At 36.9% G+C, this 26,490-nt stretch overlaps 3 protein-coding genes across 9 annotated transcripts in view; all 3 read right to left on the reverse strand.

Moving 5' to 3' along the window:
• Window positions 1–2,220: 2,220 nt before the first annotated feature.
• Window positions 2,221–8,018, reverse strand: trabd (TraB domain containing). Of its 6 annotated transcripts, none has more exons than XM_027161212.2 (10): window positions 7,986–8,018; window positions 6,535–6,583; window positions 5,941–5,998; window positions 5,491–5,657; window positions 4,723–4,863; window positions 4,526–4,636; window positions 4,289–4,428; window positions 3,955–4,127; window positions 3,092–3,188; window positions 2,221–3,007 (listed from the first exon to the last, which is right to left on the reverse strand). In XM_027161212.2, the coding sequence occupies exons 2-10, from the start codon at window positions 6,556–6,558 to the stop codon at window positions 2,839–2,841; spliced, it is 1,080 nt and encodes a 359-aa protein (XP_027017013.1). In that variant the 5' UTR covers window positions 6,559–6,583; window positions 7,986–8,018; the 3' UTR covers window positions 2,221–2,838. The 6 variants fall into 6 exon arrangements, with proteins under 6 accessions (XP_027017013.1, XP_047678685.1, XP_027017011.1 ...); XM_047822729.1 differs by lacking the exon at window positions 7,986–8,018 and adding an exon at window positions 7,863–7,885; XM_027161210.2 differs by lacking the exon at window positions 7,986–8,018 and adding an exon at window positions 7,658–7,755.
• Window positions 8,019–12,236: 4,218 nt separating this feature from the next.
• panx2 (pannexin 2) lies at window positions 12,237–22,822 on the reverse strand. Of its 2 annotated transcripts, XM_047821991.1 has the most exons (7): window positions 22,199–22,822; window positions 20,672–20,717; window positions 20,004–20,525; window positions 17,103–18,214; window positions 16,505–16,637; window positions 15,626–15,814; window positions 12,237–14,590 (listed from the first exon to the last, which is right to left on the reverse strand). In XM_047821991.1, exons 3-7 carry the CDS (start codon window positions 20,230–20,232, stop codon window positions 14,295–14,297), a joined length of 1,959 nt encoding a protein of 652 aa, XP_047677947.1. In that variant the 5' UTR covers window positions 20,233–20,525; window positions 20,672–20,717; window positions 22,199–22,822; the 3' UTR covers window positions 12,237–14,294. The 2 variants fall into 2 exon arrangements, with proteins under 2 accessions (XP_047677947.1, XP_027017067.1); XM_027161266.2 differs by lacking the exon at window positions 20,672–20,717.
• Window positions 22,823–23,671: 849 nt separating this feature from the next.
• The window catches only part of mlc1 (modulator of VRAC current 1), a 9,081-nt gene continuing 6,262 nt past the window's right edge, over window positions 23,672–26,490 (reverse strand). The window contains exons 11-12 of the mRNA XM_047822038.1: window positions 25,222–25,383; window positions 23,672–24,945 (exon numbers count right to left, since the gene is read on the reverse strand). Coding sequence (XP_047677994.1) covers window positions 24,865–24,945; window positions 25,222–25,383 — 243 coding nt within the window. The 3' untranslated portion in view covers window positions 23,672–24,864. The remainder of the gene's footprint in view (window positions 24,946–25,221; window positions 25,384–26,490) is intronic.

The raw sequence follows: 26,490 nt of genomic DNA on the forward strand, positions 1-26,490 counted from the left end.
CACTATTTACCATCAGTGTCTCAATCTCTTTTAAATACATTTTTAATAATAGTGAAAAGTTCAAAAATGTTGGGGAAAGTGTGAAACGTCCACATCATGCTCAATTTCTGTCACTAAAACAAATTCGTCGCATGTGAAAACATGCCTGGCAATAAAGCTCTTTCTGATTCTGATTCTGATTCAGCACCATATCCCTTTAGCACAATATATTTTTCAGTAGTTCACTGTTCACAGATACACATCTTTAATGTGTTTTAGTCAAGATTAAATGTATTGTTATTTATGTTTGTACTTTTAAAAGTCACTAACAGCTGGAAGCAAATTCCTTGTGTGTGTGAACACACTTGGCCAATAAACCTGTTTCTGATTCGGATTAGTCAAAACTGGAGCTGTACTCACATGTCCTGGACTCGAGAAGAAACACTTAAGAAACAAAAACCCATAGTTACAGAGTCGATTTTATTGTGGGAATTCGGTCATAAAGTGCTGCTCTTTTGTTCTTATTGGGCATTGGTCTTACTAACACAATGCAACAATTCACATTCTTGTTCACGTTTACATTCACATTTGCTGCATTTTATTTGCTTCCCTAAAGTGATGCAAATCAGAGGTTTAAGTACTGGAAGAGGATTTCAAATCAAATCAAATAAAAGTTAACTTCAAGCACATTTGTGAGTAATATTGCTTTATTTTTAAAAGTTGATTTCTTTAAATTGGTGGTGAATAATGTTCTAATACATTAATGTTAAAGGTACAATAAATAAGCCAGAGAATGAGATCAGCAGAGTTTCTAAACTCCAACTAGATGAATGAGAAGTCCTTTAAGGCTTTTTCAGTAACGAAGTGCCTTGCATACGTATTCACCACATCATCTGAAGCTTGTGTTTAAATTGCTGTCAAGATACTAAAAAAATGTAATTGAACATACTTTCACTTCCTCACAGTGACAGTCACGCTAACCAAGCATGGGCATGTGTGATGTACATGGAAGAATGCAGATAATATTGATACACTGCCTTATGATGCAGCATGAGCAGCAGTACAAAAATTTGCACGTAGCTTCACGTGTCTCAGAGGAAGCAGGAGTTAGTCTTTACCTTCTGTTGTATGGTAGGGAGAGCTGGCTGGTAAGTGGGAATTGGCAGATGAATAAATTGTGTAAATCAAATGCAAAAAAAACCCCCAACCAAGCATGTTTAAATATTAGGCTGGTACACTACAGAATATGGAAAGTCATATTTTGCATATAGCCTGCAAGTCAAGAAATACTACAGTACAAAAGGCATAAGCAGATGACTCAAGACCATCAATTAAACAGATTATATAAGATTAAATACCAAACATTTATTATGATTTGATGGACATTGATCATATCGATCTGGTCAGCTTCTTTGTTAGCCCTTTTTCAAGTAACATGATGGGAGGCACTTGTCAGATGACCTGGGCTTAATTTTGTCAAGCTTGAACACCAGCCTCTTTTGTTTAACCACAATGTAAGGATAACTACAGGTACTGCAGAAGTAGTGCTTCAGTAGTGCCAGCCTTAGTATCTTTGCAAACAGGTCTAGTTTTTGAGACTCTTCCATCAGTAATGTTGGCATGCTTTGTAATCACATAGAATGCAATTTCCCATAAAAAAAGAAAAAGGGAAAATCTTGTGATTACTGAAAATTATTTGCATACTTTACAGGAGGTGATGTTCACCCTATATTTACACCCTACATTTAAATAAAACAGCATTTACAGCAGATTCATTTAAAAAAAAAAAAAAAAATGACATGACATACAGCTAAGTACAGTGACCCATACTCAGAATTTGTTCTCTGCATTTAACCCATCCAAAGTGCGCACACACACACACACACACACACACACACACACACACACACACACACACACACACACACACACACACACACACACACACACACACACACACCATGAACACACACACACCATGAACACACATCCGGAGCAGTGGACAGCCATTTATGCTGCGGCGCCCGGGGAGCAGTTGGGGGAGTTGGTGCCTTGCTCAAGGGCACCTCAGTCGTGGCCGGCCCGAGACTCGAACCCACAACCTTTGGGTTACGAACCAGACTCTCTAACCATTAGGCCACGTCTGTCCCCTAAATATTGAAGTCTTCTCTGAATATATGTTGAACTTTATAAAATAAAAATAAAATAAAAAAATTAATAAATAAAAAAGAAGAAGAAAAGAAATATTAAGGCATGCTTTATACAAATAATTTTACAGTATTAAATGTGTATTTACTTTTACTTTGTACTCAATAAAATTATTACATTGGTACAAACAGCAGAATTGGAAAATTACTTAGAATTATTGTACAATTCTCTCCTAAATTATAGAACATTGGGATTTTATGTTGCATATTCAAGATGTGGCCCTGCTAATGGAACTAAATGAAACATGTAGATGGACTAAACAACTCCAAGGCATTTAGTAATTTCACAATTTTCTTTTTGCACATTATAATTTAAAATGTGAGAACACAACCCGAAGGGAGTAGATATGTTACACTGAAAAAGTACTGTCATGTATTGAAGTGTAAGAAAATTGGGAAACAAAGAAAAGGAACAGAAATTACTGTCTGTGTTTTTTTGGCAGTACAGCTCCATGTTTGCAGGAGCACAGAGTTAAGACAGTGGAGATTACTGAGGGCTGCATCAAGTTCCCCCGTTCCAAAATCCCAGTGTCATTTAGAGAGTATGAGCCATATCATACTCAAAACATACCATCTGCCCTATCTCTCATCTTAAGGCAATTGGTGTTTAGCGTAATATACTGTTTATTTAAGTCTTTGTTGAAGATCTAGGTCAGGCGGGAGGCGGTCTTGTATTCTCCAGAAATTGGACAGCAGGTAGGGAGAGAAACATCCTCCCTACACACCCTCCAGCACGGTAACAGGCATATCCCAGAACACCAAGCAAGGCCCCTTTCAATACAGTACGTAACACCCAGCCGAATCGAGAAGGTGGCGCCACACTGTGAGAAAGATATAGTGAGAGGCAAGTGATATTAAAATGCAATAAGGCCTGAAACAGTTTTGACAGAAGTAAACACACACACCTCATGATCTCCTGAATATTAAGTTCTTTTTCCCAGTTTTTCTCAATTCCTGGAACATGGCCCATTCCAACCACTCCCACCACCACAGCAGGCACTTCTGTGAAAAATATGCAACAGGTACAAGATACTTTGTAACACAGGGCTTTTTTAATGGCTCCTAAAAAGAAAAAGACAGACCATGAACAGGCACGTAATACTGTGCACAGTATTTGAAGAGTATTAGCTGGTATTTGTCGCACACAAATGAACAGCTATGCATATGGCAACCAACCTAAGATTATTGCTATTACAGAAGATCATTATCTGCTCTGCACAAGGATATTTTTTCTTCTCAAAAATTATGACAGTAGTCATAAAAACGTCCATAAATTTAAACCATGGCTGTCAAAACGAGGTCTCAGGGGTTCATAAAGCTTAATGGTCTGTGATTTTTAAGTCTTGTTACAGTGGTGTAAATCACAACCCATCAAAGTTAAATTTACTACTGGGTTCTTAAATGTTAACATACAGGTTACTCGAATTGCTTGAGTAAATCCAGATAAGCAATAATTTGGGATGCAATTTGCAGTGTTTTGTGCCTTTTTGTGGAAAATTATGAACTGGCAATCTTGCAATCAGAGAAATAATTTTAACTTGTAAATATGCATATTTAATTTCCTTTACATGTGTTATTTCCATGTATGTGAATCAAAGAGAGCTTTGCTTAACTGTGCAGTCTGATGACATCATATAATTCTTGCGCAAATAAAAAAATTGTAAAATTCTCTAAAATATAGCGGAGTTTCTTTATTTTGCATAAACCTTTTTGGTCGTAAAATTCTGGGGAGAATAAATTGTCATGAGATAGAAGCTGCATTACTTACTCTGGCCATTAGGTGGCGCCTCGACACAGCGAGCAGCCTGTCTAAGTGTGTGGGTGAGGTAGATGTCTCGCTCTGCAACAATGGTGCGGTGCAATGCGGGAAACTCGCCAATCATCTCTGACATCGTCTGTTCCAGCAGATCCTTCTGTTTGCACTTTTCTACATCCTCTTTACTAACGACCACACAAACACACACCGCACACAGTCAAGTTAAATACTTTGTCAAAGGCGTTTAACCAGAACAGGCATCAAGAGAATCTCATTACTCACAAATAAAGATATTTAACCAGAAACTGTCTATATGAAAGCAGGAGAGATGTTGGGCTGCATGTACCTGATGGGGTCAGACAAGAAGCAAAGGCCCCAAGCAAGCCGAGCTTTCTGCCACAAACTCAGAGCAGCAATGGCACGTTTGAATGTCACTGGAATTGGTCTGTCCCCGAGGTGAAACTTACAGAAAGGGACTTTACCTGCCTGCATGTAAGGGAAGATATTTTTTTGCCTTGATTTGGGCACAACATTATATTGTGTGAATGAGTTATAACTGTGTGAAAAGTGTGTCTATATAAACCTCTTTGTAGGCTTCTCTAAACTCTCCTCCAGGCGCCATGCCCAGCTGCTCAGTGATGTGTGCAGAGACTTTTAGCAGCAGGATCTGCATGAGGCCTGACATCACGCCATTCTGATGAAGCAAAACAAAGAGAAAGCAAATGCGAATGAGGGACATTTTATGAGTCACAGGACACCACAGTCTGCTGTATACCTTACCTGTTTGATGGCCTGTTGGACTTTCTCCAGGTTGATATCCTTGGCCTCCTTGAGCAGCGTCTTTTCGTCCATTTTTAACATGGACACTCTATACTGGCAAAGCTCCACCACCACCACATCTGGCTGCACTGCACGAATTGTCTAAAACAAATAAACAAGCACAATATAATGTGTAATAGAGTAGGCAACATACTGATATTTTATACCCTTTGAAAGAGTTTTCTGCAGCAGGTAACTGGAAGGCTTTGACTGCCATTGGGGACAGTTCACTGGAAGGTGAGGTGTATCTTCAACTCCTCTTGCAATTGTTGAAATCAAGCAAGTCCCAATATCTAATTTCTTTTTTCTAAAGCTGGCAAATAAATTGTGCAAACGAATTCTACCTTGTGATAAACAAAATAGCATTATACAGTATTACTGTGTACAGTATTGCTAGTGTGTGTGATCAACTCTATTTAAATAAATGTAAAAACAACAAGGTGCTACAAATTTGCACTGACAAATACAGTAAACCTTGCTTTATTAACATTATTGTGACTGATATTGTGAATATATGTTTTCAAACTTCCTTAATAAAAATAACTATTGTTTTGCACTCAAAGTTGAGTGCGCTTCTAATAAAAGTGTAATAAACTATATTCAAACCGCTTAATTGTTAAAACAATTCTAAAAAAAATACACTTTGTCTGATTAGACAGCAAAGAGTTACTCCAAGAGCAGAATAGCAGTCTATCTTCTCTACACTTCAAGCAGATTTAAGACCCTCACCGTAGTTACATCTTTCTTGCTGCTATCGCTGAAGTGAGCCGTGCCCACCAGGTAGACCACGCTGCCCTCTGGAGTAGAGAGCCGGGTCACAGTGTTGGGCAGGTCAGGGTTGGTCTGCCTCCGTTGAGCCCGCATCTGCCACAACACTTCAACCGCTTCCATGTCGGCTACAGAGAGAGACAGAGAGAGACACAGACACACAGAGAGAGAGAGAGAGAGAGAGAGAGAGAGAGAGAGAGAGAGAGAGAGAGAGAGAGAGAGAGAGAGAGAGAGAGAGAGAGAGAGAGAGAGAGAGAGAGAGAGCAAAAGAGAGAAAGAGAGCATGGAGTAAGTGTAAGTTTTCCGTACAGGAAACAGTAGTCAAATATTAATTGTGTATTTGGCCTAGACAAGTGCTTTGCATAGTACTTTGTTAAATAACTTGTTTGGTTATTTAAACCAAAAACTCACAGAGTTCAACTGAATACCGTTGCTGTGCATCATCCTCTGATATACCAACAGATTCCTCCTATATTCAAAGAAGAATATCAATAAAGACAACAGAACGATTATTACTTATTTTTAACATTACAACACTCCTAAAGACACAGTGTAACTCATTCATTTACTAAATAAAAATTATTTGTCATCATTCTATTTCACATGCCTAAAGTTGTCTTGTTAATCAGAAACCTTCGACAGCAATTAACACCAACATGAATTTTGAACTGCAGTGTAGAACCAAAGTGAAAATAAAGTGCAGGAAAACAAAAGTGACATTATAAGTGACCGCCTTTACAGTTTTTGGTGTGAGGCAGCATCAGTAATAATAATGCATAGAAGAAGGTATCCGTCAATGCAGTTCTGAATGAAATGTGAACAAAACTGTGTCGTTTCTACACAAATTTTGTTAACATTTTGTTGCCTTATTTCTAATGAACTTCACGTGGTGCTATTTAATAAGGAGAGATAAATTTCTAGCATATGTAGCATTGAATGTGGCATTTACAGACAGTTCAAAAGACATATTGAGTAAAACTAGACTTTATGTCCCTTCAGTCTTACCTCTGAATTATTGTCTTGGTCCATGGGGTGACGTAAAAAGAATCTGTAGCTATTTAACAAAAAAAAATGTCACCAGTTTACAAAACATATCTAAATCATATCTTTAAAATATGCTATGATTCTTATCTATAAGATTAGCTGAGCAACAGGGAGCTTATAGCTATAGCTAGCAGTGTCTATGAAAACCTACCACCTGGATCCCAGGACCACGTATACCTTTTGTGATGGCTAAATTCCAAATCACTTACTATTTGAGATCAGGTGTGCTAGTTAGTGTGCAAGAGGTATTATGTCATGCACTATGTAGTATAATTATCAAGGGAGTATTAGAGCCATTTGATATCCAAGTATGAGTGAGTGTTCAAACAAGGCTCCATGATATATAACAGCAAATCTACTCTTAAAATACAATACAATACAATACCAAAAACGTCTGGTTTAATAACCATCTCTTTCAGCTTGTATAAAAAATTCAGAAGCATGTATTTCTTTCTTTGCTACCATTTATAACCAGCCTGTCAGATTACACTTGAAACACAGACTGAGAATTAACTTAGCTGGTTAACACAACTTTGACATTTTCTGAATCTATCAGGCAAAATGTGATTAGAAAAAAAACAAGACTAGAGTGTATATTTTAACCGATATTTGCATACCAGGGTTTTCTTTTTATTAGCCTGCATACTTAAAAACAAGAGCTCATTAGCTTAGCTAGCTAACTAACTAACTAAGCTAGCTAGCTAGCATTTGGGTATAGCAAGCCAGAAAGCTAACTAAATAGTCAGTTCACTCCAGAACATTTGGTCTATAATTTTTGGGGAGTATTTAAACGTGATTATCATCATACTTCATTACTGTCAGCATGCTGTTCGGTTTAAACACTTTTTTTTGGAGATAATCCAGCTAGCGTGCTGACATAGCAGCTGTAACTGCTAAAGTGCTAGCAATGCAGCCCAGCTAGCCGACGTCATCTAAATCAGACTAGCCCAGAGTTTACGCAAAGTTTTTATATCCACGTAAATCAATAATTATAAAATCGACAGCAAGAAAGTATCAACAATAAACTGCAAAACGTGACAATAACGTGAATAAACTCACAACAAAGAGAAACGAATAAACTTACGACAGACAGGTCTTAGGTTCCGCCCATTGAGTGATTTCTGGGTATTGTAGTGTTTATAAGTCAGATTTACAACATGATTTAATGGAGAATATTTACTAAACCTATTCCTAAATTAAACTTATTCCTAAATATTCCTAAAACAGGTAAGCTCAGGTGGCCAAACTCAGTGGCCATACCTCAGGTAAAACTCAGTGAACATACAAACCTGTACATATTGATGCATAAATAAAGTATTTTAATAAGACTTTTTGAAAAAATACTGCCAATGAATTATTATTATTGCTATTTTGAATTATTCTAACTCTGTCACACTCATATCTACACTCACTTTCAGTCAGCATTGTATAGTGGGGTAAGATGACCCAGTGGGTAAGTTGACCCACCCCCTGTTTCTGGGCAACTATGCAAATTTGGTGTAATGTGACCATACATTCTGAAGGACTCCATCATTTGTAATTTTTTGTGAAGAGGAGAAGCACATGGGACAAGAGATAAGTTTTTTTTTTCACAAAAACACTTTTGTGCCAAAGCAAATTTATCTAGGTCTAAAGTGTATGGTACATTTTGGTGATTTGTCAACATATAACACCATGTGAATAATCAAGATAAAAGTTTTTTTTAATTGCTAAGCTAGGCCATTTTTACCAAAATGGTGGCTATGGGGCAAAGTGAGCCAGATGATGTGGGGTAAATTGAACCAGTGGTTGGATCAATGAAGACACCTTTGCAGAGTTCTTTGAACATCTGTTTCAGCATACCAAGTGCTCCTCTGACCATCTCATAGTGCTACTACTTGATTTAAGCAAAGAGAAAGGGGATTATTATGCTCACAATTCCACCCCACACATCTCATTGCCTGCAGCTTCTGGACAAGAGTGTCTATGGTCCATTCAAGACCAGTTACAGCCAGCATATACTGTACCACATCCCTGTATGTGTGAACGAGGCTTTCATGTCAGCAATGACACCATGAAGTATCTGTTCTGGATTCAGGTGCACAGGGATTTTTCCTTACAACAGAGATATTTTCTCTGATGCAGAGTTTGAACCATCCATGGTTTCAGACAGACCAAACCCTGATGTGCTGTCTACTTCTGTAGAAGATCAACCCATGGCTTCAACCTCCACCTCTATGTAGGATCTATCCCACTGAATGATGTGCTGAAGAAGCTTCCTAAACCTTGAAAGGTTGGACTTCAACTTTAACTGGTTTGTTTTGAGTTTAATAAATGACATTGTTTGGAAGGGTAAGTGTATTGTTAAACTTTTAAAAAAAAAATTTTTTGTATTATACTTGCATAAAATAGGATGGTCAATTTACCCCCAAATGGCTCAATTTACCCACTGACTGGGATCAACTTACCCCTAGCCTGGGGTAAGTTGAGTCACATGAACACTTTTTTTTCTGAGGTCATATTTTCAAGGATCTAGGTCATAGGTGCATTCTTTTATTTTCAATTGATGGGCAACATCCCAAATTAACAGTAGATGTCTTCGTTTTACTTCTGTCTAAATTTCCCTTGCCTTAGAGATCCACATAAGTACAATCTGGCTCATCTTACCCCACTCTCCCCTAATGGTTAGAGAAGCAGTGGATCCAGAGCATAGATGGGTATACTGGGAATACTGGACATTAGGTGGGAACAGACCATGGAAAGGATAATAATAATAATAATAATAATAATAATAATAATAATAATAATAATAATAATAATACTTTGTTTGCTGAACACAAAGTGCTGTACATCATAAAATACAGATAATAAAATAATTAAATGGTAACAAAATAAAATAATAAATCACAATTAAATAAAAAACAGGGAATTGAAATGCGTTTTTAACCGGTTTTTATATCATGTAACAGTGGGTGCCTGTCTGATGTACAGAGGCAAGTTTCCATAGCTTAGGAGCAGCAACAGAGAAGGCTCGTTCTCCTAATTACTGTTACAGTAATCAGAATCAGAATCAGAATCAGCTTTATTGCTAGGCATGTTTTCACATGCGAGGAATTTGTTTTAGTGACATAAGCTCCACAGTGTAACAGAATGACATATACAGTGTAAACGAAATTGTATGTACAAATTTGCAAGTGTAAGAAATGTACAATTGAAGTATACAATATATACAATTTGTATGTACACATGAGCAATTGTGAAATGTGCATTGAAGTAAACAGTAAACATTAGACAATATGTATGTACAGATGTGCAAGTATGAAATGTGCAATTGAGGTATACATAGTACAAATATTAGGTGTTGTGTGTTCCCCGATGTTAATTGTTCAACAGATGGATTGCTTGAGGGAACAAACTGTTCGTATGTCTGGTCGTTCTGGAGCTCAGAGCTCTGTTGTGTCGACCAGATGGCAACAGTTCAAAGAGGTAGGTTGATTGGCATCTCTGGAAAATTGTCCGTAGTGTGTGATTGTGTGAGTGAATGAGTGTGTGTGCCCTGCGATGGGTTGGCACTCCGTCCAGGGTGTATCCTGCCTTGATGCCTGATGACGCCTGAGATAGGCACAGGCTCCCCGTGACCCGAGAAGTTCGGATAAGTGGTAGAAAATGAATGAATGAATGAAAAGTAAGCATTGGATTCTCATAAAATATTTCACAGGGTTCAAATCCAAAATCCGCTCACTAGCTAAACCTCTGCCCAGGACCTATATTTTCATGTCAGTGGTGTGTTTATGAAATGTTTTTTTAACACAAATAGTATGCTTGTGCATCTCTGTGACAAGCATTTATAAATTTCACTATTCTTATTATAAAATATTTCATTTTAGTTTTCTTTTACACAGCCCGAGAGGCAATGTATATAATGTCCCAATGGTAACTAAATGTGTAGTTTAGTAATCACAATGTTAAATGCATGGAATAATTAACATTAAACTAAAAATCATTGAAATTAATTTGCATAAACCCATAAGAGAAATGGCTGAAGGAATTTTTTTTGTTGCTTGTTGAATCATTCATAATTTATTACCCAAGGCATTGTGATGTGTGGCATAATGAACATTTATTTTAACCTTACCATTAATATGTTGTTGTTGCTATATAGAGAGCCATGGCTAAACTTTTTTTCTGTGGCTCCATTTCATTTTTATCATATTGGAATTAATATTTTTTTGTAGAGACATCATAAACATGGTGAAAAAACATAATCAACAGTGACTGAGAAGATACATGTGAAATAGATACGTGAAGTAATGGTGAATTTGCCTCCTAAAATGCATTGAACAAATAATGTCAACACATTTTCGTTCAAATTACACAAAAGGTCAAACAGTTGTGTGTGTGTGTGTGTGTGTGTGTGTGTGTGTGTGTGTGTGTGTGTGTGTGTGTGTGTGTGTGTGTGTTTGCAATAGTTTGCCCCTCATTTTTATTATGCCAAAGATGAGAGCCCACAATACAATTTATTGTACACATTACGATCTATTGTATGCATTAATAGTTTTATTGTAAAGATTTTGATTAAATATTAGATCATAACCATGGATGTGTGGCACTAAAATCAGCTGTCTGTTTAAGTTATACAATCCTGCAGCCTTGGTTGGTTAGGCCTGAGGGAAACAATCAAGAGTCAGTCATACTTGGTTAATTTTTATTTTTTTTAAATAACTCTCCGATTAGCTACATTCAGAACATTTCTCAGTGATAACCTTTCCCATTAAATCGCAATAATCTGACCCAATTTATCTCTATGTACACTATTCTAATTAGGCTGCAACAATTAAACCCATTAACACATATTATACTATGCATACTACTGTATAAACACAGTTGTGTGTGTCTGTGGGTTTAATTTCAATACAGTAATGGGCAGACTTGTACATAAGAAATCTAGCTGGTTTTTATCAATCATATATCTGATTGATGTAACTGAATATGGTCAACATGTCATGCAGCATACATTTCATTTTAACTTGGTTTTGCTTCTAATATTACCAGCTTAAAAACTGGCAAACTATGAGCAACAGCTAAGCTGAGTTTCTCTAAGATCTATAGGTGCAAAATGAGGATACGCTGTTGGCACATTCAAATCAGACTTCACCCAAAAAAAAAGTCAGATCCATAAATAATTGGACATTGACACACGTATTGTGATTTTAGCTAAAACACATACTTTCAGCTATAATTTGAGGGTATTAACATCCAAATCAGGTGAATGGTGTAGGAATCACTGCACTTATGTTGTCACCTCCCCTTTTTAATTGACCAAAGGTAACTGGACGACTGGCTGCTCAGCTGTTCCATGGCCAAGTGTGTGTTAATGCCTTAATTAGTTTCACTTACAAGTACATAAATGTTCAGTGCCAGAACCTTCAGTGCCAGAAAAAGCTCTGATTCAGATCAAGAACAAGTCGAAGTCAACAATTAGGAGAAGTCTTCACCAGAGTACATACAGTGGGTTTACCTCAACATTAACCACCAAAAAGCATAAAACTCAGATTTTAGTTTGCCAAAATCATTTTTAAAAAAAACCCATACAATTCTGTAAGGACAGATGAGACATCCTCGGGACATCCTGAGGACAGATGAGACAAAGAAACTTGTTCTAAAATGATGGAAAAGAAGAGTTTGTAGAAGGTAAGGAACTGCTCATGATCTCAACAATACTGAACAATAGTGTGTACCAATCTACCAGTGGAACTGATTTAATTGTATTTATTGATCATTTGACAGCTGACAAAACCAGCAGGATGAATTTTAAAGTGTATAAGGCTATATTATCTGCTCAGATTCATCCAAACACTTTCAAATTCACTGGATGGTGCCTACGCCTGAGATAGGCACAGGCTCCCCGTGACCCAAGGTAGTTCGGATAAAGCGGTAGAAAATGATTGAGTGAGTGAGTGGATGGTGCCTCACAATGCTAATTGAAAAAAGGCTTGAAACATACTTAAAAGAAGAAAGGCAAAGAAATGAAATGATGTGCAGTGGCAAAATCAATCAACTGACCTGAATTCAACTGAGCAAACATTTCACCTGCTGCAGTAAAAACCTGGCAGAGTATTATTAGGGAAGACAGACAGTATCTGGTGATGATGTCTGTGTTAAAAATTACAATTTTAATAGTCAATTTAGATCTATGTTAATTTTTCCTAATTACTTTTGGTCCCTTTAAAGAAAAAAGGGGTACATAAATAAAGCTGAATGTCTGTGAATTAAGCAAATTCATTAACTAATCTGAACTCATATATAGAGTTGTAGATAACAACAGCTTAGCTAAAGTCTAAATATTTATGGACCTAACTATATATCATTGACAATACTGGGACTATGCCTCACTCAGCAGTGTGCTTCATAAAAATTCCAATATTTCTTTGTCGGATTAATATTTAACACAAAGAGGGTGATGAATGGATTTCCATGGACTACTGACTGCTCATTAGGGACTGGCAACTTAATTTTCATATATATTTGTTTAGCTATTCTAAGTACAACATTTTAACATTATATGAAGTCTTACAATTTTTCAGACAACATTCAAACATGTAATAAGACTACACATTAAAAGTGTCTCTGTGCATTTTGGTAATTCCGGAGTTCTTGCCAGAGTTGCAATTAAAATATTGCACTGGCCTTGTGGAAATGCTGTAGTGAGGTGTCATTAGTAATTAGATGTGCTTTATAATGTAGTGGCTTATAAGTGTTCTGTATTACTGTTCAATACAGAATATGGGCTGTGTGTCAGGGGAAGAGGTGAATCAGTGGATTTTGAATGATTCAGTGCGACATTTATCCATAAAGGTATAGTGGCCTTCTTAATGAAAGTTCAGCTGGTGCTTCTGCTGGAGAGGCTGCAGTTTTCCTCCAGTTTTTTTTAATGATAGGACATATAAATGTCTATATTAGATTACATAAAGGTGCTGTATTCGCCGCTGTGTCATATGATATGTAATAGTACCCATTTCCCAAAACAAATTCAATTAATTATACAGAGAATGCTCACATTTTAGATCAGAATTTATGAACCTCACTATGACAAACATCAGTCAATCTCTGGTTGAAGAATGGCATGATTTAAATAATGCGACATATCTACATGTTTTGTATATACAGTATGGAGATTCTAAATATGCATATTATTGCAACAAGGATTGTGAACATTTGCATAATTTAAGGATTAAATATGCTATATTGCATTGGATACCTGCTGAAATCCACAGAACAATATATCAATAGGACAAAATCATGTAAAGTTATGTTGGATGTAAGACGTACACCGAGGTGTCTAAAGCACAACATGTTTCTTTGATTAATGTTAATTGATATGACCGTGGAATGTCAGAGGGAAACATTCCGTTCAAGTGAGCACCAGTGTTTGTACTTAGTCAGGGAAATGACCTTTTGATTGATATGTTTCATTTTACAGTAACTGGTTGTCTACTTGTAATGAAAGATTTTGTCTAAAAATCTATAGATTTTGTCTAAACACTTTTGTTTGTGCAATTCATTTCTGGTGGACAGTATAAATCTCTGACCTCGCCATTTCCACCTAAAGCACAGTAGGTGGGTGATACAGTGTGGTTGCTGTTCCATGTGAGGTGGTTAGAACAATTTTACCATTTGATGTCTTGGTGCTGAGGTAAAACAATAAGAGTTGTGAATATATGCTTGTCTTATTGTGTGCATCTTCAGCACTCTCCGGCTGCGATGAGCTCACCAGGTCTTTCCACCAACTTGTCCCTGTGGCCTTGTTCTTCCTCCTCCTCATAGAGAGTATGGTGGATGCTGAGCAGAGGATGTGAGGGGTTACAGCTGTATGCTGCAGACTGACTCACAGGTTCTGGGTTTGCTTTGAGAGGCTCATTGGTTTTGGGTGATTCAGAAGGAGGCAGACTAGAGGTTCCTCCATTCATGTAAGAGGTGGTGGTTAGGGTCACGGTGGAAAATGCACTGGTGGTGGATTGAGGAGGAGGGTCGGGCTTTTCTAAAGGGGTTAAGAAAAGAGTGAAACCAGAAGAAAATATATTATTAATAGCTTTGAATGTACATAACCTTAGTCCTAAATGCTAACAGCAAGACCTGCCATTGCATTTTTAAGAACAGCCTTCAATAACAGACTTAAAATCAAAGGATAATCTAATTTCTAATAAATAGAATGGTGTTTAGATGAGTGATTTATGTAACCCTGATGCTTTGCACTCTTACTCAATAGTGTTTTTGAATGTTCAAAGCTTAATTGTCAAAAGGTGTTGATTCATTTTCTAAACAATAGTGACAATAATGCTGTGTGCAAGGATTCTAGATAATAATGTGCTTGTACATCTTCTACAGAAACAACTTAAACAGGGATTTGCATGGTGGATGCTGTACAGATTACAATGCAGCATTTTTTATTTATTAATTTCCAGAACAGAGAGAGAGAGAGAGATATATTCCATAAGTATAAACAAATTACAAGTATGAGGTTTCATCATTCAGTGAATAAAAACTGTAATTATTGGAATATTCTCTTGTATAATAGGAAAAAACTCTTTGGGCCGTTCAATCATTAGATAATAATCAACTTGATTAGTTTGGAAGCTGATTATTTTCTTAAACATTGCTTACACAGCATGCCTTATGCTGCATTCACATATACAATGACAGAGAACATTCATTTTCAGTGAGACCTAGTGACTTCTGTTGACATGTGTCACAGCTATCATTGGTGAAAAAGTTAAGAAAAGACTTTATGGAAACTTTATGGAAATATGAGTGCAGTGACAACAAATGGATTTAAAGACAGTAGAGCAAATGTGATTCTGTGGCAAAAAATCGCTCAGATTCTCCTACATCTTGTATGATATGAGGCATACAGTACAGTATATACACTGGTGGCTAGTTGCACCATCCACTGATAAACATTATTACTATACAACTGGAGACATTATAGCCCAGAGACTTGCAGTGATAAAATCACTGTATGTGTGAATGCAGCTTTATTGTGTTTTATTCTTTACTTAACTAAGAATAGAATTACCAGTAATTGTTGAAGAGACATGGACTACAGTGTGTGTGCCCTCTATGTATGTAGTGTCCAGAGGATGGTCAGCAGCTGGGGGTTGTGGATTATTCATTTCGGTTTTATTCTTCTGAATGGTCGACATGTATGGATGGACATCCAGGGAGAAATTACGAGTGTGCTTTTTCAATGTTCCATTGTTAGTTTCTGTGGATTTCAGAAGTTATGACAAACAAGATGAAAATTAGTTCAGTTATCCATTACTAGTACCTAATACTGTAATAAAAAGTCACATCTAGAACTCATAATGAATCTATGTTCCATGTAAAACCCTACGACAGTGTTTATTACATTTTCACATTCTTCACATTTTACAACATTTTCACCTTCTTTCGATGAAATATTTAGTTAGATGTATATACTGACTACATTTATGGTAGAAATTCAGATTCCTAACCTTTTTTTGGCTGTATTTTCTGTATTCGGCATACAATGGGTTTTCCCAGGCTGACTCACATATATTAAACAGAATATCACATTAAAACAACCCAAACAGTAACTACTAACCATGTAAACCTAAATTTATTTAGGGATAAATTCAACATGAAAATTTTACATTTTTATACTTTTCTTTAAAACTGCTTTGTGACAATGTCCATTGTACAAATAAATAAATTAATATTCATTCATTTAAATTAACATCCATATAAATGATTATACAAATAAATCTAAATTGAATTAAACCATCATTCAATTTACTTTGCTTTGAAGGGCTGCATTGAATAAGCAGAAACTGGTCAAGTAAGTGTCTTTTTTGGGGGGTTCTATCTTTAAAAAAAGTAAAATATTATTATAATCATTCTTTTGTCTGGTTTCATCTAATTACTTGCATTTTACCTCTGGGAGGATGCTGTGTGCTCTTGGTATCCAGTAGAGGAGCAATGATGGTATCAGCTACTGTTTTCCTTCGCATAGGTTTAGGTTTTTCTGCTTTCATGCTGTTCTCCAACCGGGTCAGAGTTAGAGGTTCCTGGATAAGCATTCAAACAAACAAACAAAAAAAAAATATTGAATTTAAATATTTAGCAGACAGTTTATTTGTTATAGTCAAAGTAGAAACATGGATATTATTATCAGAATTTTAATTCAGTGAGATCCAGACACAGAAAAAAATATAGCACGATTTTTCGACTAAGCTTATGCATTGTAATTGAAAACCTTTCTAATAAATTATTTCTGATAAGTTCTGCACTGGGTCCGCAGTGCAAAACTGCTTACAATAAAACTTGAAAATTAAGCAGGAGCATTACCATTAAAATAATGTCTGCATATTATTGAGGTGTTGCAATCTTTCCTTTTACTAGAACAAGGGGGAACAACATAAATTTGTATTCTTAGATGTATCTAGTGTAATATATCTTCCCGTGTGCATAATTAAATCATTATTTTTGGTCAAAAGCAAGCATTGGCAAGGTAAAAAAAAAATTATGCTTACTTTAAATGGCTGTGGTAGAGGGTTAGATGAAGGGATCCACTTCATCTTTTTCCGTGGTCTTTTGATAACTGTCTCTACTCCCATTTCTCCAACCCCCAGAACAGACGGATCCATGCTGGGGTCAACTGTCTGTATTCCAGAGTCTCTAACAGTCGGTGTGGCATCATGGTTGGACTGCGCTAATGCAGCCAATAACTGTCGCACCACATTGTCATACATCAGGTCACTCTCATTGGTGATGAAGTCCAGCCTGTTCAGAGACTTGATGTGGTCCCTGTTTTCATTACAGAACATGGCCAGGATGTTAATGTCACAAAATTGAGACTTCTGCCAACGGCGCCGTGTCTTAATGCCGACTTTGTGCAACTTGTCGAATACAAAGTTAGATTTGCGCACCACAAACAGATGCAGTAGATTAATTAAAATGATGAAGTTCATGGTGCAGAGCAGTGCAATGTCTACAGCAGCCATGATGCGCTGGAGCTGCACAGCAGACAGCTTGCAGTTCACACTAAGGCGCAGCTCAGGGATGCTGCTGATGTCAGGTGGCTCACCCAGCATGCATGTGAACTCATTTTGTCGTTGCCGAGCATAGTATGCGCTTAGGTAAGTGATGGGAATGGAACTGAGACAGATGATGGCTAAATGTCTGGCTAGATAAAGTTTGGCTAAAAAATTACTTTGCCCTCGCCGCTCTAGGTATTTTTCAAAAAGATTCTGCTCCGGGCTTTTCTCCTTCTCAGCATTCTCAATGATTTCTCGCCGCTCACGTTCACTGATCCCAGGCCCTTTGGACTGGATCTGCTTCTCAATTTTGGGTGCTCTGCCCTCAGCAGCACGGTGGTAGCAGTTGTCAATCTCTTGTAGGAGAAAGTTGAGTTCAGAGGTAAGGCGTGTGGATGCAAGGAACTCCCAGCCTAGTGCTGGAATATACATGATGCCAGCAAATGCTAGCAGAGCATAGGGCAGAAACTTATGCTCAAACAGAGAGGGTCTGAGCTCAGGATCGATGCCGGGAATAGCATCACGCAGCTCTGTCCAGCAGTAGCCTCTAGCATAGAGGGCCTGGTCACGTGTGAAATTGTGTGGCGTGTAACAGTATATTGACTCCTCTGAAACAGAATCATATGAGAAAAACGGTATTATAGGCAGCTTTTTGGAATGTATCATATCCTAACAGAATGATCCTATGTCAGTCAGATTCATCTCCAGGAGTATCTTGCCATGAGTTTCTTGTTAAAATGTTAAATTGTGCTGCAGATAATCTGAAAACCAATCCTGACATTCAGAATACTTGCAATTCAATGCAATAAATGTGAAAAGATTTCCACATTAGCAGCAAAACATTTTCCTGTGTTTACAGATTATATGGTTCCAGTATAGTAATTTCTTTATCTGCCATTTAACTTTAGGTTTCATATTTTAAATTTAAAGTCTAAAGCTTACGCATTATAAAGTCATTTTAATCTTCACAACTGCAGGAGCCATCTTAAACTATTACAAAGGTCTGTTCAGATTATTTAATCATCTATGCTCTTCTCAGGCCTCTGTGCTACCTCACAGCAGGTTTCTACTGCTATGCAGTCAAACTGACTCAGCATTTAGCTTAAAGTCCCTATTTCTGCTGTGCTCTCCCTCACATTCTTTACACACGCTCTTGCTCCATCTCTTACCCTCCCCATTTAAAAAAAATCTCGCTGCTGATTTCTAACACACAAAAATCAGCACTGCGTACTTAACCCCTCCAGTGCTGTCCAGCAGGTGTCCCTATCAGGTGAAACAGTAAATCTGTGAGTATTAATAAGCAAAATTTTGTTTAGTTCCATGTGAAAGAAGTACATTATGTCTTTGCATATCTACTGTACTAGGGGTGTAAAACAATGACACTGTATCTGTGTATGTATCTATCTCTAAATATCTTCAAATAAGGAAGAACATACTCATACTGTACATACACATGCTACACATCTTGCAATAATTACACCTCCCACTGTACAATCTTAGAATATTTCAAAAAAAAAAATTGTGTATCTTGCATGTGTCTAGAAAATTGTTCTTTTCTTGTCTTCATATATATATATATATATATATATATATATATATATATATATATATATATATATATATATATATATATATATATAAAATTTTCAAATATATATTACTTTATACTTATAACACGAACATATCTTGTTAAGTATATATCTTATTCTAATGTGTATTTCACAAAGAAGACACCTGAGTAACTTTTTGACTTTACTCTTTGTATGTAAAAAAATAAAGTTTGAATCTTGAGTCTTAAATTGGATTTGGATTTAAACTTGAAGTGAGCATGGACTAAACCAGAAGTGTTTTATTTAGCAATGTCAACACTCTCAGAATGGTTTGTGATTTCTGTCTCTGACACTACCTCTGTCAGCCACAACATTTGAGTTCTACTAGAGATGGGCATAGTAATGCTTTTCTTTTAAATCCTACTTGCATATCTATTATTTTTGTGTGTACCTGCCTCCAACGTTTCCTAGGAATTTATTTGGTGCTATTTACAAAACAACCGAAGCTTTTTTTAATCTATATCAAGATATTTATATTTTTATTTAAACCACCATGATAAAGATCAGGCAGTTACTAGAACCTGGTATGTGTTTAATAAATTTGGTCTGACTTTGTACTGTTAACTTCATAACTATCCGCTCAATCGCATGAAATAAAAATCTCCATTTCTTATTTTTAATAATTTTTAGTGTGTGGCCAAATCCCAGTCCCAGTTTACGATATCTATATCTATATTTAAAAACTTATTCATTCTGAATGATTTATTCATATTCAGTTACTGTATACTACATTTCAGTCGTCCAGGCTGACATTGCCTACAACTTGAGTTGTGCTCAAAGCACCAACCTGCAAAGTTCCGTGTAAAGACGAGAGTAACTAATAAGATGGGGATGATGACCGTTCCTATGGTGACAACTCGGTCAAAGGGCAGCTCCAGTTTGAGCTGCACCATGAGTCCAGCTAGTGCACCACCCTTCTCATCCTGCGTGGAACCCGGCAGAATCAACTCCTTCAGCTTTTCCCCAGCAAGCAGAGCGGTGGCCATGTCTAAGTTCTGCTCAAAGAGGTTCTGCATCCGGAAACTGGAACCCACCCACAGCTAAATCCACGATACACCTGGCTGAACAGTTAACCAGTTTAACCTCAAAACTGCCACCTTATAGGCTCTTGTCCATCACAATCTAAAGGGTTATGTTACGTGAGGGCTGTATATTATTATACGGACACAGTCACAGTAGAACCATTGTATTGGTCAAATATACTGTCCGTGATGCATGTTCAGTGCTGCTCTTAATCCATGTAGAATGACATAAAATCACGTGTAAGTTTGTGTTGGGTTTCCTTTGGTCACTTCACCTCACATTCCATCTGTAAAAGACAGAACACACAGATTAAATGGTAAGAGGAAATTTGTCCTTTATCGTCTAAGACAGACAGAAACAGATATAACTGTTCTGACGTGTAATTGTGTGTCCAAATATTACTGTTTTTAATGTTTATTCAGATGTATGTACCTTCTTTATCCTGGTCACAGTGGATCCAGAGTCTATACAAGGAAAACTGGACATGAAGTGGGAATACACCTTAAAAGGGAGGCCAGTTCATCATAGTGCACAAAGCACACAAACACACAGGCAAGTTATCTTAGACACTCCACCTACTTGGATGTTTGTTGGATAGGGGAGAGGAAGGTGGAAAGATCACATAAGACATTAACCTGGGCTCAGGATCAAACTAGGACCCTGGATCTATGAACTGACAATAGTTTTCTGCATGTTTGTTGCTGACAAATTTCATTAGATACTCAGATAACTAGCTGCTTGTTGCACAGTTTAAACTTGCACAGTGTTGGTAAGGCTGTTTCAGCTAGATGCCTACATTTTATCTACATTTTAATAGTGTAGTTAAGGGATTGAAATGTGTTTATTTAATATAAACATTTTGATCTTCAACTTACATAAAGTCTAGTTTCAAATACCTTGTTACACAGTATCTATCTAGTAGTTAAACATCACTTACTTTAGTCATTATTTTACTTCAATAAGTTCCCAGTAAGGTGTATTTACTATTAATTAAACATGACTACAGTATCACAGTAGATTCTGTGAATGACTGGGTGCAAGGCATCCATGATGCGTGTGCACAACTTAACATAGACAATCCACCTACTGGCATGTTTTTGGAGGCGGGATGAAGCTAGAGAACTTTTGGTGGAAACCATGCCATATGCCACAACCTGTCTTTTATCTATCTTCCAAATCTTAATTCTATGTTTTTTTTTGTTATACCTACACATATAAACTTATAAACACCCCCCCACACACACACACACACATACACACACACTAAAAAAACATTGTTGTGTTTCTAAAAATGTTTTATAATTACTCAAAAAAACATCTGCAGAAACTACTGGAATGGATTCTTGGTCTGGTTTTGTCACTTAGCCCTGGTTGGTATTAGTAACTTTTTATTAAGATATCTAAAATAATTACAGACACAGAAGTTTAGTCCTGTTCATTTAGTATAACAATAAACATTACCAAACGTTAGTATAGTGTTATTAAATGTAGGAATATATAGGCTTAAAAGCACTAATATTTCTAAACTTGTGATGTGTTGTTCAGAGCAATGTTGTCATGCTAGAACATACACTGTCCAGGAAAACAAATTTAACCATTTAATTAAAATGAGAATGAAGAGCAGGTAGCGCGTCACGCTTCGATTGACATAACAGGAGCTGTCCAAACGCTGGTGCTGAAGTGGACCGCATGTTCCCGAGGATTTAGCGCGTAATGATATCCGGAAGTCTTTGACTGACACAGTGCATTTTGTATATTGTTTTGTATAATAAGACCGACTGATGGCTACCAGTCCTCTCACCTCCACAATTATCCGTATCCCAGTGTACACATGCGTCCCCCGGCCGCTTTGCGTCTACCTGAACTCTCAGTAACTAAAAACGCTACGCAAAAAAGACACCTGTCCACAATCACAGATGTAAAATCGAGGATGTGATGTGTTTTGTTTTTTTTACTTACCAATACTGAGCATCCTCGGCGAGTCAAGAGTTAATCTGCAGTGCGGGAGAGCGGTTATAGCGTGTATCCGGGCACCGGTTTGTTCCGCCTTCTCCCGCCAGTCTCCCTCTACTCTTCCTCTCATCTGCTCATCTCTTCTCATCCTCACAAACTTCAAGGAGAGTCCCCTAGGTCGCGCATTTGTATTTATCTCTCCTTCCCACACAGCTAGCTTACCTGAGTTCACAAAAAGCGCTCGGTGACCTTCAGCAATGACAATCGATCCGTAAATTTGGCATGTTTTGGCTCAAGCACGATTCATCACAGGTTGCAGCCTATATTATAGCATATACGACAATTCAACAAATTACGATGCGCTTGAAAAATCTAGCAAATATGCCTGCAGTTATAAATATTGCTGATTCAGAATCACTAGCCCGGTAGCCTGTTCATTTGTGGGGAAGCTCAATAAAAAGCCGGCAGTAATTTTATGGATATCCTCTAATTTCTAGATATATTCCTGTTCGGAAGGAGTTCATTTGTCCCTAGACAAACGGCTTCTATCTTGATAATGTCATCCCCTCCCAAACCAGTCTGTACCGGTTAGGGCGACGCGTATTACGACTGTTTCCAAATATAGAAGCCACTACACCGCTGCAGCAGCTGGATTTCGCTTTAAAGTTACCACGTGTTTCAAAGCAGCGGCGGATGTAGGCAACAACAATAAAACAGATGTTTTAGAATACATGCAGTTAGTTCATAAGGCAAGACACTTCGCCTGGATAATTTTTAAATAACTGATATAACAATCAGTTTTTGCTATACATTGGACAGCTCACATTCTTACAAGTAGACTGTTTTTTTAAGTTAGAAAATTATTTTTGTATTTTATAATAAATTGTTTAATGAAAATAATTGCCCAAGTGGCATTCCAGCAGTGTGTATGTTTACTGTAAGACTGAGACATTCATTTTGTGTATTACTCCGCTCATCTTTGTTCAACACTAAACAATTAAATTTCATACATTTGTTCGAAGCAGTGGTTTTGTTAAATGTATTCATTCTATTTTGTTTATCAGAAGAAGAGCTGTGATGTGAAAAATTATTGATGTAAACCAATATATAATATTATATATATATATATATAATATATATAAAAACCATTCCTCCGTCACTCACTTGCTGACCTACAGTGTTTATACAAATGTCCAACAGGAGACAAATGGACTGTATTAAAGTTTAGTCAACACACTTTAAGGAGCTGAACACTGGAGATTTTGCTGTGTCTTGCCTAGTAAGTTGTGTTCATGATCATAAATGAAACTTATTAAAACAGATTGTTTCAGGAAATCCAGAAATGAGGATAGTGATGCAGGTTTTTTTTGTTTTGTTTTTGTTTTGTTGTTGTTGTTGTTGTTGTTTTTGCTGTAGGATTAATCCAGCATGCTGAATATGAAATAAAATAATGTGCAGGGGAAAAAAGTTCCAGCCAGAGTGTCAGGTTTAATTCAACAGTTTTCATTTACATATGTTAAATCACATAATGGAATCAAACCCGTATTACATACCTCACTGTTTTAGGAAATTATACAGAATTGGACATATTAAAATATTGTAATTAGCATTAGAGCAACTGATTCAATTATATAATATATAAAAACTACTTGGATAGACACTAAGATTGTCACTTTTTCCACTTTTTCCATGAGTTAAACACAGGCCATTTACACTGTAACTAAATTATATCTAACCGGCCCAAAGCTATTTTCCCTGACTAATGTGATTAAAAATAACCCAATTAGGTAGTGGAATTGCCCAATAATTTTTCCTTCTCTTCTGTCGATGTAGATTGACTGTATTTAAGGAGAAAACACTGTTACTCTGTCCCTGCCTACAAGTCACATAAAATGTAGGAAATTATTAAATATGCTGTTAGTGTTATGAATAATAGTGTATTTTATGAAAATAAAATGTTAAACTGTAAGTGTTCCATATCCTACAGAAAATGTGACACAAATATAGACAATGTACTTGCTAGCTACAAGAAATGTGTAAACTTGGTGCTTTAAGTGTACTATATAGGGCAAAACTCTAATAGAAAATGCTTCACTTGCATAGCATTTGCCTAGCAACATGCTTAGATTTTCTAGACATATTACATAAATGCAGTCATACCTTTAATGAATGATTGAGTACATGCAATGTAGCAAGGCCTGGAATTTACAGTCTATGTGGATTCCTAGACAGGAATAAGTTTAGTCATACTTTATTATAAATCCAGCTTTACTGTACATATGAACAGAGCATGAGTTGTGAGTTTTATTTCTTTGCAGAAGGTGTTAACATTTACAGCATTGGTTAACGCCTCAACTGTTCCTCTTCTGAGAATTCTGAATAGTCGGAATTATTTCATTTTAAGAATAGATATATGGACATGGGAGTTATTTAGATGCTTTATACAGTTGTATTTTTAAAACTGAGATTCTTCAGGATACATCCCTGTCTCTAACTCCTTGGCAAGGACTCACTGACATGTTACCTTTTGACTGCATTTAATATTCCCTCCTTATTCTCTCTCATTCTCTCTATTTTCACTTCTTCTCCTTTTACTCTCACCTTCTCATGTCCTCCTCCACTCACTTTTATTTGTCATTACTGATTGTTCTCTTTACTCCCTGCACCTGTGCTCACTGGGCCATTTGAACTACCACAGCCTTCCAGGCCTTCTCTTTGTCAAACTCTCGCAGTGTGCCATTGGATCCATGTTGCTAGGGTAAAAAAGAGATGCATGTAAAAATGCAGTATTTATGTGTCAATCAAAATAGGTCAGAAAGCTGAGAATGTTTTTGTACTACAATGTTCTTTTTATGTTATGATGTACAGTATATATAGTTACAGTATATACCATTCCTCTGTCACTCACTTAATTACCTTAGACACTTCCTGTCTTCTGGGGAGGATGTGCAGTGCTAAATGAACATGTGAACATTCATGCGTGTGTGAGGGTGTTTTATAAGGATCTATGTGTATGTGTGCGGTGTTACCTCGAACTGGTATGGTTCCAGATGTGAACTGTCATCCCTCTCTGGTGCTCCTATATGTAGCTGACCCTTGTAGGAGGCACAATGTACCACAGTGGCCAGTGTCAGGCCCGCCTGGACCAGGAGCAGCACCATCAGTATCATTAGGAGGATGTCATATGATTGCTGTACACACATACATACATACATTATATAATGTATTGCACATGCTTTTAAGTCATTGTCATACTACTTGAAACATGGTGTCCATTAGAATGGGCATATAAGAGCTGATCAAACATAGTATAGCCTCACATTGCATGAAGATTCAGCAAAGACTGCATATAAATTAATACTTTATGCCAAATTTTGGGTGTTTGGCATGCACAGTGTGTGGGCAAATGAGTTTATTCATTCATTCATTTTCTACCGCTTATCCAAACTATTCTCGGGTCACGGGGAGCCTGTGCCTATCTCAGGCATCATCGGGCATCAAGGCACACACACACTCTCATTCGCTCATGAAATCACACACTACGGACAATTTTCCAGAGATGCCAATCAACCTACCATGCATGTCTTTGGACCCGGGGAGGAAACCGAAGTACCCGGAGGAAACCCTCGGGGCACGAGGAGAACATGCGAACTCCACACACACAAGGCGGAGGCGGGAATCGAACCCCCAACCCTGGAGGTGTGAGGCGAAAGTGCTAACCACTAAGCCACCGTGCCCCCCCAAATGAGTTTATAATATAAATTTTTAAAATAGCCAAATATGTATGTCTCATCTATCTAGAACAATTATATTAATCATTTATGGGTTTACAATAGTTTTGAATAAGTAAAATACAAAGTGCAATATCAATAGTATTATCATTTACTACACATTATTTTTCTAAATGTTAGTATCCAATGTCAAGGGAAAAAACACTGGAGGCAAAATGCAGCAAAAATATTTTAGCCACAGAGTACACAACATAAATGTTGATGAGGATGATGATGCTATAAGAAATTCCTAAAAATAAAGACATACAAAAACATTTCTGTGGAAGTAAACCTCATTTCAGTATGAAATAATGAATAGCGATTGTACAGAAAAAGAAATGTAGAGATAAATATAAATATTTAAAAGAAATTAAAGACAAAGCATCCACTGGAATAAACATTTGGACACTTAGACTCCCAGAACCTGGAGTGTTTAGAATAACAGTCCTCACTCTTACAGCAGCATACCTTTTAATTTCATTAAATATCATATCTTCCTAATAATATGGGCATAGACGGGGGCATGGT

This window comes from Tachysurus fulvidraco, chromosome 13 (assembly GCF_022655615.1).
Source record: "Tachysurus fulvidraco isolate hzauxx_2018 chromosome 13, HZAU_PFXX_2.0, whole genome shotgun sequence".
NCBI lineage: Eukaryota > Metazoa > Chordata > Actinopteri > Siluriformes > Bagridae > Tachysurus > Tachysurus fulvidraco.

Bases quoted from the DNA above. Each gene is read 5' to 3' on its own strand.
- trabd (XM_027161209.2), bottom strand. The intron at 5,658-5,940 runs GTGAGTTTTTGG...CTCTCTCTGTAG, and splicing joins ACGGTATTCAGTTGAACTCT to CCGACATGGAAGCGGTTGAA. The intron at 4,864-5,490 runs GTGAGGGTCTTA...TATTTGTTTTAG, and splicing joins GCAAGAAAGATGTAACTACG to ACAATTCGTGCAGTGCAGCC.
- panx2 (XM_027161266.2), bottom strand. From the start codon at position 20,232: ATGCAGAACCTCTTTGAGCAGAACTTAGACATGGCCACCGCTCTGCTT. The intron at 16,638-17,102 runs GTAAGCATAATT...ATGCTTATCCAG, and splicing joins CTCTACCACAGCCATTTAAA to GAACCTCTAACTCTGACCCG. The intron at 15,815-16,504 runs GTAAAATGCAAG...TGAAATCCACAG, and splicing joins CACACAGCATCCTCCCAGAG to AAACTAACAATGGAACATTG.